The sequence below is a fragment of the Stegostoma tigrinum genome, chromosome 14, assembly GCF_030684315.1.
Source record: "Stegostoma tigrinum isolate sSteTig4 chromosome 14, sSteTig4.hap1, whole genome shotgun sequence".
Classification (NCBI taxonomy): Eukaryota; Metazoa; Chordata; class Chondrichthyes; order Orectolobiformes; family Stegostomatidae; genus Stegostoma; species Stegostoma tigrinum.
Genome location: NC_081367.1, coordinates 63,060,692 through 63,075,999, shown reverse-complemented (window position 1 = coordinate 63,075,999; position 15,308 = coordinate 63,060,692). Strand labels below are relative to the sequence as shown.

The 15,308-nt window shown below is 39.6% G+C and overlaps 1 protein-coding gene across 1 annotated transcript in view; it reads right to left on the bottom strand.

Annotated features, from left to right (window-relative positions):
- Positions 1 to 15,308, bottom strand: part of dhx36 (DEAH (Asp-Glu-Ala-His) box polypeptide 36) — a 74,265-nt gene that overhangs the window by 46,860 nt on the left and 12,097 nt on the right. Inside the window, exons 5-10 of the mRNA XM_048541524.2 lie at positions 12,077 to 12,247; positions 9,874 to 9,953; positions 5,953 to 6,027; positions 5,613 to 5,779; positions 791 to 872; positions 375 to 518 (exon numbers count right to left, since the gene is read on the bottom strand). Of these exons, the coding sequence (XP_048397481.1) occupies positions 375 to 518; positions 791 to 872; positions 5,613 to 5,779; positions 5,953 to 6,027; positions 9,874 to 9,953; positions 12,077 to 12,247 (719 nt within the window). The remainder of the gene's footprint in view (positions 1 to 374; positions 519 to 790; positions 873 to 5,612; positions 5,780 to 5,952; positions 6,028 to 9,873; positions 9,954 to 12,076; positions 12,248 to 15,308) is intronic.

Genomic DNA, 15,308 nt, shown 5'->3' with positions numbered 1-15,308 from the left:
AACCTCAACCTGAGCTACAAATCTTCTGGAAACACCTTGGGAGCCAGTTTAGAAGCTAACAGGTGAATGGGTCCTCCGTTGATAATGGAAATTTGACTTTACCCTTTCACAGATGAGCTGCTCCACGCCCATAGTGAGTAATCAGCCTTCATTGTTCATGCAAACTGTTACAAAATTGATTTTAATCATTTTCTTGTGTCAATGAAATCCTCAGGAAAATGCATAAAGATCACACACATCTGTACCCTACTTTAGTTCTAGCACTTCAACTATAAGGAAAATGACTGCCTACTTTCTTCTGAAATTGGGCCTGGTAAAGATCCTTGATGTCAAATAGAAATGATTTGACCGATATCTCCATTGTCATTGCATACCTCCCCTGCAACTCTCTCATGTATTCTGGCCATTGCTGCTGGTATTCTTCCTCCACTCGCTCTTTCTCTGGCCGAAACATGCAACCTTGCATGAATCTTCTCTTGGAGGACGGTCTCCGAATTTCTTGGGTTTGTGGACGATAGCTAAATCAAATTGCAAATAGGCATTAAAGAAACTGCTACTAGTAACGATAATGTTAATTAACAACTTTACAACTGCACACCCATTTCACCAAGTTGTGTGCTTTAATAAATTGAAAAAAATCATTGCCAAACATTTACTGCGCAAACTGCCTCAAGATAACTGTCTCCTCCCATCTACAGACAGCAGCAGAGAGAATAGAAGACCCTGCATTCACTTTACAATGACGACTTCAAGGTGAAAGCCCATCCAGATCATTGACAAACTGACTTACTGGAGCAACTCAATGACATCTTCCAAGATGTATTCCTTCACTGGATACGTGAATCCCGGAATATGCAACATGGGACAGCTGTCTGTAAGAAAATGGAGCAGACCGTCATTTTCCTGAACAATGAAGAGAAATTTATTTTAACCCCAGTAATTATGTATCATAAATTACCAGGAGCCATTATGTTTCAGAAGTGAAAAACTGGAGCAGAACACTCCGTTTCAAAATTTCTACAGGATAAAAGGAGAAAAAAAATCGCCATTGCTGTAAATCAAAAAAAAAATTTGCTGTAAAAGCTCGGCAGGTCTGGCAACATCTGTGGACAGAAATCAGAGTTAACATTTCAGGTCCAATGGCCGTTCCTCAGAACTTTATAGGATTGCCCCCCAGATGCCAGTGTATCCTGGGCCAAATCAAATTGGTTTGTGTTAAAGACTGCAGAGTTTTAAATGCAAGTGAGTTGTAGTTCAGACTGGAGTATATAGATAGGTTAAACAAGTAGTCAAAAACTTGGCAGATGGAACACTAGCTCAAAGGTCTGCACAACCACTTATTTCCCTAAAATATAACCACACTCAGATCAGAATGACAAGATACCACGAATTGCATCTGATTCGTACTGTTAATAAACTTGATGAACATTCGTAAATTCTCATTGTTTATATACATGTTTATTTGGTTCCTAACTCACTCGTTCAAAAAGCAGAGAAGACAGTGTTTCTCAAATTTTTTGGTGAGGGATTCAAAGCTCCTTTGAAGAGGCATTTATTTAGACTACAGACCACAAGACGTAGCAGTAGAAGTAGGCAGTCAGCCCATCAAGTCTCCCTTGTCATTCAATGAAGTCAGAAGTCACACGACACCAGGTTACAGTCCAACAGGTTTATTTGAAATCAAAAGCTTTCACAGCACTGCTCCTTCATCAGGTGAAGTCTGACACTTCACCTGACAAAGGAGGAACGCTTTGAAAGCTTGTGATTTCAAATATACCAATTCGACAATAATGTGGTGTCAAGTGACTTCTGATTTTGTCAGCACCAGTCCGACACAGGGGCCTCCACATCATGCATGTCACTCAATGAGATCATCGTCCATCTGATAATTCCTAACTCCACTTTTCTGGTTTTTCCCTATAACCTTTAACTCCACGATTAAAAATTTGTCCATATCTCAGTCGTGAATACGCTCAATGGCCAAGTCTCAATAGCCTTCTGCATAAGAATTCGACAGATTCATAACCCTTGGTGGAGAAACTCCCCATCTATCTTAAACGTACAAACCCTGATTCTGAAATTATGTCCTTGGGTCCGAGACTCTCCCACAAGAGAAACCAGCTGAAGAGGTATCAGCTGAATAAACCTTCTCTGGACTGCATCCAATCCCAGTAGAACTTTCCTTAGATAAGGGGCCTAAAACCGTTCAACGTTCCAGTTGTGGTCTGACTAGTGTCTTGTACAATTTGAACAAAGCCTCTCTACTATTATACTCCATTTCCTTTGAAATAAAGGCCAGCATTCCATTTACCTTCCCAATTGGCTGTTGAACCTGGATGCTAACTTTTAATGATTCAAAGACGAGGACTCCCAAATCCTTTTGTGCTGTAGCTTTTTGCAGTCTTTCTCCATTTAAATAATGTTCAGTTACCCTATTTTTCTTGCAAGTTCATAGCCTCACATTTTCTCCACATTATGTTCCATCTGCCAAGTTTTTGACTACTTGTTTAACCTATCTATATTAATCTGGACACTCTTCCTCACCACTTGTCTTCCAACCCACTTTTGATTCGTATGCAAATTTGGCTACCTACATTCACTTTCTTCAACCAAGTCATGAATATATATTGTAAATAACCATGGACCTTATTGCTGGCCCCCATGGCACTCCACTCCATCCCGAAAATGGCCCCTTATCCCAACTCTGTCTCTATTAGATGGACACTCTTCTATCCATACTAATAGACAAACACTCTGGGGAAGATTTTACAAGCTGCTGTTAACATCTCTTATTCCAAAGGCACAATGAAAGACAATTAGTAACCACTGGTCAGCATGTGCATTGACACGAACAGCAGCAGTGATGGGTCTTGACCCTGGAAGTGTCTCAATCCTCAGCAACTGCAACAAAGAAACCTCCATTTGTAAGGTCACAATTTTACCAAAACACAGTTTAATTTTTCTGATCTGCATCCTTTAAAAGTCCAGGAACCCAGAATCACAAGCAAATGACTTGCACAATTTTTAAGAAAACTAAAGGCTTTTCCACAAGGATATCTTCACTCTAATCACAGGAAAGAAAATTACAGTTTCAATCTCTTGCTGTAAACTTAAATTTAATATCCATAAGACTATAAGACATAGGAGTGGAAGTATGGCCATTCGGCCCATCGAGTACACTCCGCCATTTAAATCATGGCTGATGGGCATTTCAACTCCACTTCCCTGCACTCTCCCCGTAGCCCTCGATTCCATGTGAGATCAAGAATTTATCAATCTCTGCCTTGAAGGCATTCAACGTCCTGGACTCCAATGCACTCCGTGGCAATGAATTCCACAAGCCCACCACTCTCTGGCTAAAGAAATGCCTCCTCATTTCTGTTTTAAATTTACCCCCTCTAATTTTAAGGCTGTGCCCACGGGTCCTAGTCGCCCCGGTTAATGGGAACAACTTCCCAACTTCCACCCTTTCTAAGCCATACATTATCTTGTAAGTTTCTGTTAAATCTCCCCTCAATCTTCTAAACACAAAGGAATACAATCCCAGGATCCTTATTTGTTCATCATATGTTAAATCTACCATTCCAGGGATCATCCGTGTGAATCTCCGCTGGGCACGCTCTGGTGCCAGTATATCCTTCCTGAGGTGTGGGGCCCAAAATTGGACAGTATTCTAAATGGGGCCTAGCTAGCGCTTTATAAAGTCTCAGAAGCACATCGCTGCTTTTATATTCCAACCCTCTTGAGATAAACAACATTACATTCACTTTCTTAATCACGGACTCTACCTCCAAGTTAACTTTGAGAGAATCCTGGATCAAAACTCCCAGATCCCTTTGTACTTCTGCTTTACGAATTTTCTCACGTTTAGAAAATAGTCCATGCCTGTATTCTTTATACCAAAGTGCAAGACCGAACATTTGCTCACATTGGATTTCATCCGCCATTTCTTGGCCCACTCTCCTAAACTGTCTAAATCTTTATAAAGTAAACAGCTGCGGGCCCAACACTGAACCCTGAGGGACACCACTCGTCACCAGTTGCCATTCTGAAAAAGAGCCTTTTACCCCAACTCTCTGCCTTCTGCCAGACAGCCAATCCTCAATCCAAGCCAGTAGCTCATCTTGAACACCATGGGCCCTCACCTTGCTCAGCAGCCTCCCATGAGGCAAAGGCCTTTTGGAAGTCTGGATAGACAACATCCACGAGGTTTTCCTGGTCTAACCTACTTGTTAGCTCTTCAAAGAATTCCAACAGGTTTGTCAGGCACAACCTCCCCTTACTAAATCCATGCTGACTTGTTCTAATCTGATCCTGCACTTTCAGGAATTTAGTAATCTCATCCTTAACAATGGATTCTGGAATTTTACCACCAACTGAGGTTAGGCTAATCGGCCTATAATTTTCCATCTTTTGTCTTGATCCTTTCTTAAACAAGGGGGTTACAACTGCAATTTTCCAATCATCTGGGACCTTCCCTGACTCCAGTGACTTTTGAAAGATCACAACCAAAGCCTCCGCTATTTCCTCTGCCACCTCCCTCAGAATTCTAGGATGTAGCCCATCGGAGCCAGGAGATTTATCAGTTTTGACCTTTTAGCTTTTCTAGCACTTTCTCTTTTGTAATGCCTACCATACTCAACTCCGCCCCCTGAGTCTCCCTAATTGTTGGCATACTACTCATGTCAAGACTGACGCAAAGTACTTATTAAGTTCTTCAGCTATTTCTTATCTCCCATCACTAGCCTTCCAGCATCAATTTGGAACGGCCCAATGTCTACTTTTGCCTCTCGTTTGTTTCTTATGTATTGAAAGAAACTTTTATCATCATTTCTAATATTATGGCTAGCCTACCTTCATATTTGATCCTCTCTTTCCTTACTTTTCTTTATTATCCTCTGTTTGTTTTTGTAGCCTTCCCAATCTTCTGATTTCCCAGTGCTCTTGGCCACTTTTTGGCTGTCTCTTTTTCTTTGATACATTTCCTGACTTCCTTTGTCAGCCATGGCTTATCAAGCTTTATCAAGCACAGAGTGGTGAACCATTTTATTGCACTTTCCAGATTTTGGGAAAACACAGCCAGAGATCAGAGTATCTACTTCTTTCCACATCTTCGTTGCATTAATATTGCATTCATTCTCAGAATGTAGACATTGCTGGCAAGGTTGACCTTAGTTACACATCCTACACACATTCATGCCCCATGAGCTTTCTTTTTGAAGAGACAGGGATGATGTATCCAAGTGGCTTGCTAAACCACTCCACACTGCTATTAAGAATTAATCTGTGTGATCAATGTAAAGGCAGACGGCAAATACTTTGCTTCAAGTGTTAAGGTTCACTGGTTACGTCTTAAAATCAGACATCCTGGTCACCAGGCAAAAAGACAGCACAAACATTAAACACAAAACAAAAATCATTAGGAAGAATGAGGAGAAACAAGAAAGAGAGAAATTTTCAGATCTCTGGAGAAACAGTAGAGAAATTAATTGCATTGCGCTCTCAAATGGCCAATGTAGGTTTCCTTCAGTGCTGAGTAGTTCAGCTAATTTTAAGAAGCCAACAGCCTGAACTCGCTGAAGTTACAACATGAATGTGCCAATCCTACTTACCAAAATATTCTGAAAACTTGTTGGCATTTAGAGTTGCACTCATCAATATCACCTTCAGATCTGGCCTGAAAGGCAGAATGTCCTTCACAATTGTCATCAGGACATCTGACTGCAAACTCCTTTCATGAACTTCATCCAAAACAAGGTGACTGACAGTAGACAGAAGGCTGTGGAAAGAGATTTGTTTTTTGTGTTATGAAACTGTGCCAACTATAACATTTTGAGAAAGAAATTGGAATTTGAGAGCAAGAAGGCAGTGTTTGGAGTTGGGAAATACATAATTAAGAATTTATCCTAAATAAAATGAACTATATACCATAACGATTAGTTCTGTACTCACGAGTCTGACTGAAGCCACTGGAGAATGATTCCAGTAGTGCAGTATAAGATGGAACCCTGCTTCCGTGGCAGGCGGCTGTTAAGCAAGACAGAAAATGTTTTAAAAAACATTGGGAAACATACTTTCCACCAACCAACTCCCCTCTAACTCTACTTGTTCAGAAGTGGAAATTCAGTAGCAACAGTGCTCAGTGGGCACTACCCATTTCAATCTCATAATCTTATAGGTTACGATGTCACTTCATGTCTTCAAAATTTATGCTGACACTCCAGTGCAATATCAAAAGTGCCCTGAAAATTTGCATAAGCCCTTTTACAAAGGAAATGTTAAACCCAGGCCCTGTCTGCCCTATCGACGGCACATACAAGATTTCAAGCTATCATTTTGAACAGGAGGAAGGGAATTCAGTTTAACCTTTATCTTCCAACCAACAGTACAACAAACAGATCATCATAATGCTGCTGACAGGACAACACTTCATGTTTCAGATGCACAGAATAAGGAATTGGGAGGGCCGAGCATATAAGTTTCTTTGAGAGCCAGGAGTGACAAAACTGACCATTCCGCATCTTGTGAACTTTTTTCAAAAGTTATTCATTCCCAGGATGTGGGCAATTCTGGCTAAGCCAACATTATTACCCATCCCTAATTGTCCAGAAGGCAGTTAAGCAAGGATCACATTGCCGAGAGTCTGGTGTTGCACATGTTTCAGGCCAAGAGGACAGCAAATTTCCTGAGGGACATTAGTGAACCAGATAAGTTTTTTTTTCTGACAGCTGACAGTGATTACAGGTCACCATTAGGTCAGCTCTCAATTCGAGACTTCATTAAATCCAAATTTCACCATCTGCCCCAGTGAGATTTGAACCCATGTCCGTGGATTCTGGATTGTTAGCCCAGTGACATTTCACTATGCAGTGGCATAGAGAGAAGGAGGCTCGACAATTAGAGTCTAGAGATAAAGAAATTTTGAAAAAAGAGCCAAAGTAAAAATAAATGGATGGGCTCAGATCCTAAGAGACAGTAAATTCAATGCAACAATGGATAAAGGAAGACACTTGAGAAAACTCCCTCATTCTCCTCCAAAATAGTGTATGGATCTTTTATGTTCACCTGAGCATGCAAATCAGACCTTGATTTGACATCTTGTGAGATAGTATTTCATACAGCGGAACACATCTCCCATATTGCTCTGGAATGTCAGCTTATACTTAATGCTCCAGTGCTACTAGTTGATACAGACTGTTACAGCTGAAAAAGACCAAATGAGCTGATTAAATGCAACTCTAAGAAAATTTGGTGTAATCCTGATCAAATCCACTAAAAAGTTCACAAGAAATCAACTATTTTATATGCAAAACAAGTATTTTTAGATTGTTTACACAAGTGAACTGAGTATCTCAGTCACACAAAGGAGATAATGAAAGGCCAAATATAGTTTCATTAATCAATGCCAGGTGTCATCAAAAAACAGGAAGAAGTGAAAAGGAAGCAGTGTTCAAAATCTAATATTAGCTTCTATATTTGAAATGACATTGGATGCTAGGTTGAGCTTTAATTATTCCATTCTCGGAATCAACTTTCTGATCAGTCTTATTTGCAGTGTCTTGATCAATACATTTCCCACAAATGACATTAAGACGATGGATTATCTAATCACTGTCGCATTTGCTGTTTGCAGGAACTGGCTGTATGCAAACTGAATGCTGCTTTTCCTACAAGACAACAGTGGCTACATTTAAAAAAAAGGTACTTGATTATTTGTAAAGCACTTTTGGATAATTTGAGATTATGAGCAGCTAAACTAATACCTGTAATGAATCGGATGTTTTATGAGAAAAACTCGGACAGGCTCGACTAGTACCTATTGGAGTTCAGGGGATTTTTATTCATTCATGAGTTGTGGACATCACTGGCTGGGTTATTCTCAAGGGCAATTAGGCATGAACAAATGGGGTGTCGAGTTTCTTCAACAGACTTTTTTAAAGATTTTTTGATGTAGGTACACTTAATGTGTTTGGGAGGGAGTTGCAGAATTGTGACTTCAAGGATGATTCCTGCTTGACCGAATATCACTCAGCCACCACATCTGTACGGACAGTGGGACAGGGCATATCCACTGATGCTGACAGTGCTGTCTGGAACATTGTTTTTAAGGTATGATTCTGAGAATAAATTACTGTATCAGGTTATTGTTTAGCATCTTGATCAAGAAGCAACTGGATTGAAACATGCAAGATCCTGAGAGGCCTTTACAGGTCAGATGAACAAATTTTCCATTTACGCAAATGATGTTTCCCCTTTCGGGAGAACCTGGAATGCAGAGTTACTGCTTAAAAATACCGGTCATACATTTAATACAGACAGATGAGGAATCTTTGAAGATTGAGTGTCTTTGGAACTCTGCTTCCACTGAGGAAGGAAGTCTTTGAATAATTAGGAGGTCAATAGATTCTTGATAAGAAAGTGGGTGAAAAGTAATGGCAGCATGGGAAAAAAAAAGAGAGGGAGACAGAGTGGGACAGAATGCAAGTAGAGTCATCAGATCATCTATAATTTCTCACTGAGCACAATCAATGTTTTCCCAAAGCAGGTTGCCATCAAAGATAGCCACTGAGAGTACTGCGCATGCACATCAAGCACAGAGTGTACAATTCAAGGTAGTAATGTTCCAACAGGAACATTTTTGGAGTGCCGAACCAATACAAGCAGTTTTTCTCCTCTTTGGACCATTTATTTAGTTCACACATCTATAACCTACAAAACAGGCTGGATAATAATACTGACTAGGGGAGTGGAAATCATCTCACCTAATGTTACTGCTGTATGTATTCAATTTGCCTGTTATACCACTGTTCTAATCACAGACCAAAGGGACTATATGATCAATGGACAAACTCAAATCATCCGATGTTTACACAAGATTGGGCAGCACATGGATGCTTTGAACTACAGAATCTGGTAACCGAGTTCATCTCTGGAACAGTGTCAGAACTAATGGATCTTTCTTGCATTGACAGGTTGAGAGCAGTGTGGTTTCATAAGCAACATACTCGAGGCCCCAGCTGCTCATAACATATGAATCATTTGGAAGTGGGCACCAAATGTAATATTTTCAAATTTGCAGTTGATACAAAACCAAGGGAAAATGTGTTGCAAGGAAGATGAAAAATTGCTTCAAGAGGATTTGGACAGGCTTAGTGAATGGATAATAATGTGACAGGTGGAAGATATGTTGAAAAATAGTAGGTTATCCAGTTGGCCAAGAGGAACAGACGTACACAGCATTTCTGAAATGGCAGGAGGTTGGAAAATATGGATGTGCAAAAGGACACGGGTGCCCTTGTCAGTAAGTCAATGAAGGTTAACATGCAGGTGTAGCAAGCTATTGAGGTCTAATGGAACGGTAGCCCTTTTCACAAGAGGATTTGTGTTGGGGTGCAGTGAAATCTTGATTCAAATGCATACAAGTTTAGTTAGATTAACTACTATGTGCAGTTTGGGTTTCTTGTTTCTTATTTCTTATTCACATTGAGGGAATGTAACAAAGGTTCACGAGACTTGATTATAGGATGACAGGATTGTCCTTTGAACGGAGTTGGGCAAACGGGGCTTGTATTCTCTAAAGCTTTGAAGAATGATTCACAAAAATGTACAAAATATTTAATAAGATAGACAGGGCAGATGCAGATGTTTCCCTTGACTGGGATGTGAGAAACCAGGGGACCCTTAAACTAAGTGCAACACCGCTTTGGGGACATGCAAGTAAAAGGGCTTAAGTGATTGATCAGCCATGATCATACCGAATGGTGGAGCAAGATCAACAGGATAAATGGGCAAATCCTATTCTAACGAACAATTCACAAGCATTGATCGTTGCTTATTCCAACTCCCATAAGTTAAGAAACAGGTGGTACTAACCTCTGTAACCTGATCTGGTAACCAGTACTGTTCCCATCACCACAGGCTTCAGCTCTTTCTGCTGCGACCCTCTCAGCTATCTGAAAGTACAAAAGCAAAACAAAACTTACAGGCAACAAACAGAATAGGTCATGTAGCCCTAACCTTACAGCCTTTTGCTCCATTATTTCTCAATATCCTGACCTAACAAAAATTCATTGATTTCAGTCCTGAAAGCAGCAAAAGAGCTCTTAGTATCCACTGCTGACTTGTTTTCCAGGTTTTCACTACTTACTTGTAAAGAAATCATTCCTGATTTCACTCCTGTATGCCTTGGCTTTAATTATAAGATTATTTTTCTTTGTGTTTGAATTCCTCCTCAAAGGAGATCATTTCTCTGCATCTACCCATAGGAATACACAGTGATGAGGTGGCAGTTTCATGGGACCAGTAGTCCAGAGGCTCGGGCGAATGCTCTGAAGACATGGGTTCAAATCCCATCACAGTAGCTGGGGGAAGTCCCATTCAATGAATGCAGTCTGGAATCATAAAGCTATCATCACCTGTCACAAGAATCCATCATCCTATGCCCTTTCGAGAAAGAAACCTGACAGGCTTCTCTGGGCTGGCCTACACATGACTCCAGAGTCACAGTAATCTGGATAACTCTTAATTGTGTCCAAAACAACCAATTAAGCCCCTCAGTTCAAGGACAATTTTGGATAGACAACAAATGCTAGCCTTGCCACTGAAAGACAAACATTCCCAGAGACAATTAAAAACCTCACTGAATCTTAATTCTCCACTAGGAAAAGAGCTGCCCAAGGTGAACTGAACTAAGGGGTAGTGTTACTTACTGCCGCCATTTAAACTGGATCATGCAAATCCAGATTCAGGTCTTTGGGAATATCAAGAGTTTACAGCAGAACATAAATACAAGATGACCAGACCTCATTTGTGAAACTGGTGCCGTGACCGCAGAATTGTAAACTTAGAAGCAAAACAATTTCAAAGTTAACTTTACTTGAATGCAATATTTAGCAGTGAGAAAATGACACTGCTCAAGACTATAATGCAAGGATGTACAGGGATTTGCCCCACTTAAGAGGCATATCATAAAACCGTAAAACATAGACATTGAAGCAGGCTGATCAGTTCATCAACTCTACTCTGCCATTCATCAACATTAAGGATGAAGAAATTCCTCCTCATTCCTGATTTAAAAGGATGACCCCTTACTCAGATTATGTCCTCTGATTCTAGATTGTCGCACAAGAGAAAAAAATAACCTTCCCACATCTACCCTGTCAATGCCCTAAGAAGCTTATGTTTTTACATGAGGTCACCTTTCATTTTCCTGAACCCTCATGAGTAAAGGTCTAACATACTCAGACTCTCCTAAGAGTGTGTCTTCAAACCTGGATTAGCTGAGTGAACCTTCTCTGGTCTGCTTCCAATGCCAGTAAGACCTTTCCTTAAATGAGGAAACCAAAACTATTCACAGTATTCCAGCTGTGGCCTGATTAGTGCCTTGAACAGTTGTAGCAAGACTTGCCTAAAATTTTTGTATTCCATTCCCTTTGAAATAAATGCAATTATTCCATTTGTGTTCCCCACGACCTGAATTTGTAGGCTAGCTTCATGATTTATACAAGTGGGCTTCCAAATCCGTGCTGTAGGTTTTTCAGCCTTTCCTATTTAATTAATAAATCAGCTCCTCTATTTGCCCTGCTAAAGTTTCCCACATTTTCCCTTACATTTTCCCAAATTATGGGGCTCAAACAAATAAACTTTGACAGGTTCAAAAGCATCAAATTAAAGGACTGCTTTAATTTAGAAAAGACAGTTCTCAATTATCATAAAATCATTTAAAGACGCATTACTTATTCTCATTATACTGGACTATTTCCTCAGAATGTATTATCTGCTTGAATTAAGTTTTTTTTAAATCTGTGAAGTGCACTGCCAATTTAGGAAGTAATTGCTGAACTGCTAACAGCTGTTCGTACATTCACGGTTTGGAAATCGAACTCGTTTTGAATACCAGCATTTGCTGTGTGCTGCCCAATTATAGCTTTGCGCACCAGTGCACAAAGTATCGGTCACTGGAGTGGTACAGTGGGAACAACCAAGGCTCATATGCAAAATGTGGGCCACAGTCTACTGTTTGGATACCTAGGCAAATCAGGTACTTGAGCCAAACAAAATAACCAGCGAGACTTACCGAGATTGCGCTGATTCGTCGAGGCTGAGTACACACAACCCTGCATAGAGAGCCCTTGCCCCTCTCAATGTAGTCATCCAGAATGAACTGGGTCACTTGCGTAGTCTTCCCACAACCTGTTTCTCCGCTTATGACAAGCACCTGATTTTCATTGATCAAGTCCACAACCTCCTGCAGTGCAGATTTGATTTATAAAAAACACAACGTTAGTCGAGGCGTACATCCTAGAAACTACAGTTACTTTAGCTATTGTTCAAATTCATTCCCATGGCTATAGGTGCTAATTTTCAGATAAGACATTCAACTGAGAGCCCTGCCTGTCCCTTTAGCAGATATAAGAGAGGGGAGTTCATTCCAGTATCCTGACAAAATATTTTTTTCCTAATTCAACACTTTTAAAGAATGGTGGGACCATTTCAATTGTTTGTAGGACAGCACTGTAAAAATTTTGTGCATTTTTGTCTTTTGTTTTGCTTTAAACAAGGCGGTCTTTCACTAAAACATAAGCACATCCTGCTGCAGATTTGGGTTTAACAAAAGAGCAATCATTTATTCGGCAAAAAAGAATAAAATAGAATGACCCAAACTTTTATGTACAACACACATTTAAAGATTTTGTAACACCTAGTAAAACACAATCCTATTAATCCTAAAAGCACCCTTTCAAGGAACACATATCACAGGGATTCTCTTCACCACATTTACAGGGTTCAATTCAACCGAAATTCCCAGTTTCAAGAATCTGATGGGCCGTTCAAGTCTTCATATGCCTGATCTTAGATTTTCTATGCTTCAAATAACTCCTTCAGGTTTTTAAATCAACCACTTTTTGTCTGACCACAAAAACTTTCAAAGAAAAAACTGTATAGTGAGGCAAGTTATTTCTTAACAGTTCTAAACTCTCTCTCTTCTTCAGGCACAACTGTCTAGTTTTGGTCACGATCTAAAACAAATCTGAGCTGAATGCCCTTTCTTCAAACTATGGGTGTAACCTCCCCAAGTCAAAAAAATCCAGAACTTTCTAAGTGAAGCCTAACGAGCAATACCTGACCTGATTCTCTCTCCCAACGAAAATAAAACCTTATTAGTCTTCACTAGCATCCTCTCCCTCATGCTGCACTTTAAAGGAAATCGTCATGGCTACAGAAGTACTTACAAGTTTAATCAATAATCTCCTCAAAAATATAGGCCAAACCAACATACTACTACCCCACAACCCAATCTCTAAACATAGATGATCTTAAAATAAATAGTCACACCCTACATTCCAAGCCTCCCAAAGAAAAATGAAAATGAATCTTTCAGAGGCATATTTTGTTACTCAACAAAAACTACCTTTAAAATCTACTTCCATGTTACACTAACAGCAGTAACATTAAACTTACAAGGAGTTACACTGCAATCATATTTTGCTCCTGTCTATGGAAATTACATCATTCTATCAAAAGAACATACGAAGGATAAAGTGTTTCCTACAAAAGTTTGCTTTTCCAGATTCATGAGCAACTTTCAAATTATCTGGTTGTAGATTTAGGCCCTATCTGAATAATTTTAAGTTCTTGTCCCAAATTTTTTCCAGAAAATTAAAGGATTATGATCAGTGTAAATAAGGGAATCTTTCACATAATGGGTGATGAACAAGTCAAGACAAGGCTCATGTTTTATTCTCCACTGTGAAATAGTTTTGCTTACAAGTAGTCAATTTCATTCAAAAGGCAAATAACAGACCATTCAATCCTCATATCATCTTGCAAACAAACAGCCCCAGTGTCACAGGCATTAACTGCCAGTTTGAATAGTTTTGCGTAATTCAGCACAGTTAAAATCAGTGTGGATGTCAATACAGCTTTCAAGTTTCAAAAAATACTGACACTCTTATATCCATTCAAATTTTGTGCCTGTCTTCAATAAAATTGTTAAACATGCAACAACAGTGAAGTTCAAAGCATTCTCACAACAAAATCCACTCATGCCAACATTATACAAAAATCGAGCATTATGTTTTAGGCACAAGAAAATCCAAAATAGCCTGTACTTTAACCTTTTTAAGTTGCTGCTTGTCACACTGTAGCCCAAATAAATCATCTTTGCCTCAGCAAATGCACTCTTAGCAGACATTACAATCAAATTGGCTCTCTGTAATCAAATAGTTCAGCCAAATGATGTAAACATTCCTTCCAGATTTGGTTATGAACAGCCAAATTGTTGATGAAACTAATAGTTAAGTAATCCTTCAATAACATTACTTGTTAATTGCTGGAACACTGCAGTACATTTTCATTTCAAACAGCATGACTTTGCACCTGAATTACTCTACCTAATGTCACAAAAGCTGACATTTTGGTGGCTCTATTAGTCAATGGAACTGCCAGTATTCTTTTACTAAGTTGATTTTTATAACATTCATGCATGTCTAATTTGGTCAAAGCAGTCCTTCCGTCTTATAAATAGAATACAAGCTCATTTTTAGTACCATATTTATATTGTGAGAAGCTGCACAATCTTTGTGATCAATCACAATAGTTGATCTTCAGTTACTTTGACTTGGTTCAATAATACTGTTGTCCTTTATGAACTTAATCCTTTCTCTCACTTGAACTAACCCCTCTGCATACAGTCTATCAAGATGCCTCACAGTTAACACATCCTGCAGGTTAGTATCATGATGAGCCACAATATTACTACTATTTTCTGGCCTAGTCAGAGAAATTGATTTAAAATTTTGTAATAGCCTTCATAAGTAACTGCATTAATGCTTTTGTAAAGCAAACCATAAGCACATCCTCGGTCATAGAGAAATATAGCACAGAAACAGACCTTTTGGTCCAACTCGTCCATGCCGATCAGCTATCTAGTCCCATCCAGAATTGTACCAACCTCCACCACTTCCTCTGGCAGCTCATTCCAAACACACACCACCCTCTGCATAAAAAAAGTTGCCCCTTAGGTTCCTTTTAAATCTTTCTCCCCTCACCTTAAGCTAGAAGGCATAAGTTTTCAACTCCCTAACCCCAGGGAAAAGACTTCTCTATTTGCCCTATCCATGCCACTCATGAATTTATGAACTTCCATAAAGAAACCCTTCAGCCTCTGTGCTCCAGAGAAATTTGCCCCAGTCTATTCAGCCTCTCCTTATAGCTCAAACCCACCAAGCCTAGCAACATCCCTGTAAATCTTTTCCAAACCCTTTCAAGTTTCACTATAACATTCATCTGGCAGGGAGACCAGAATT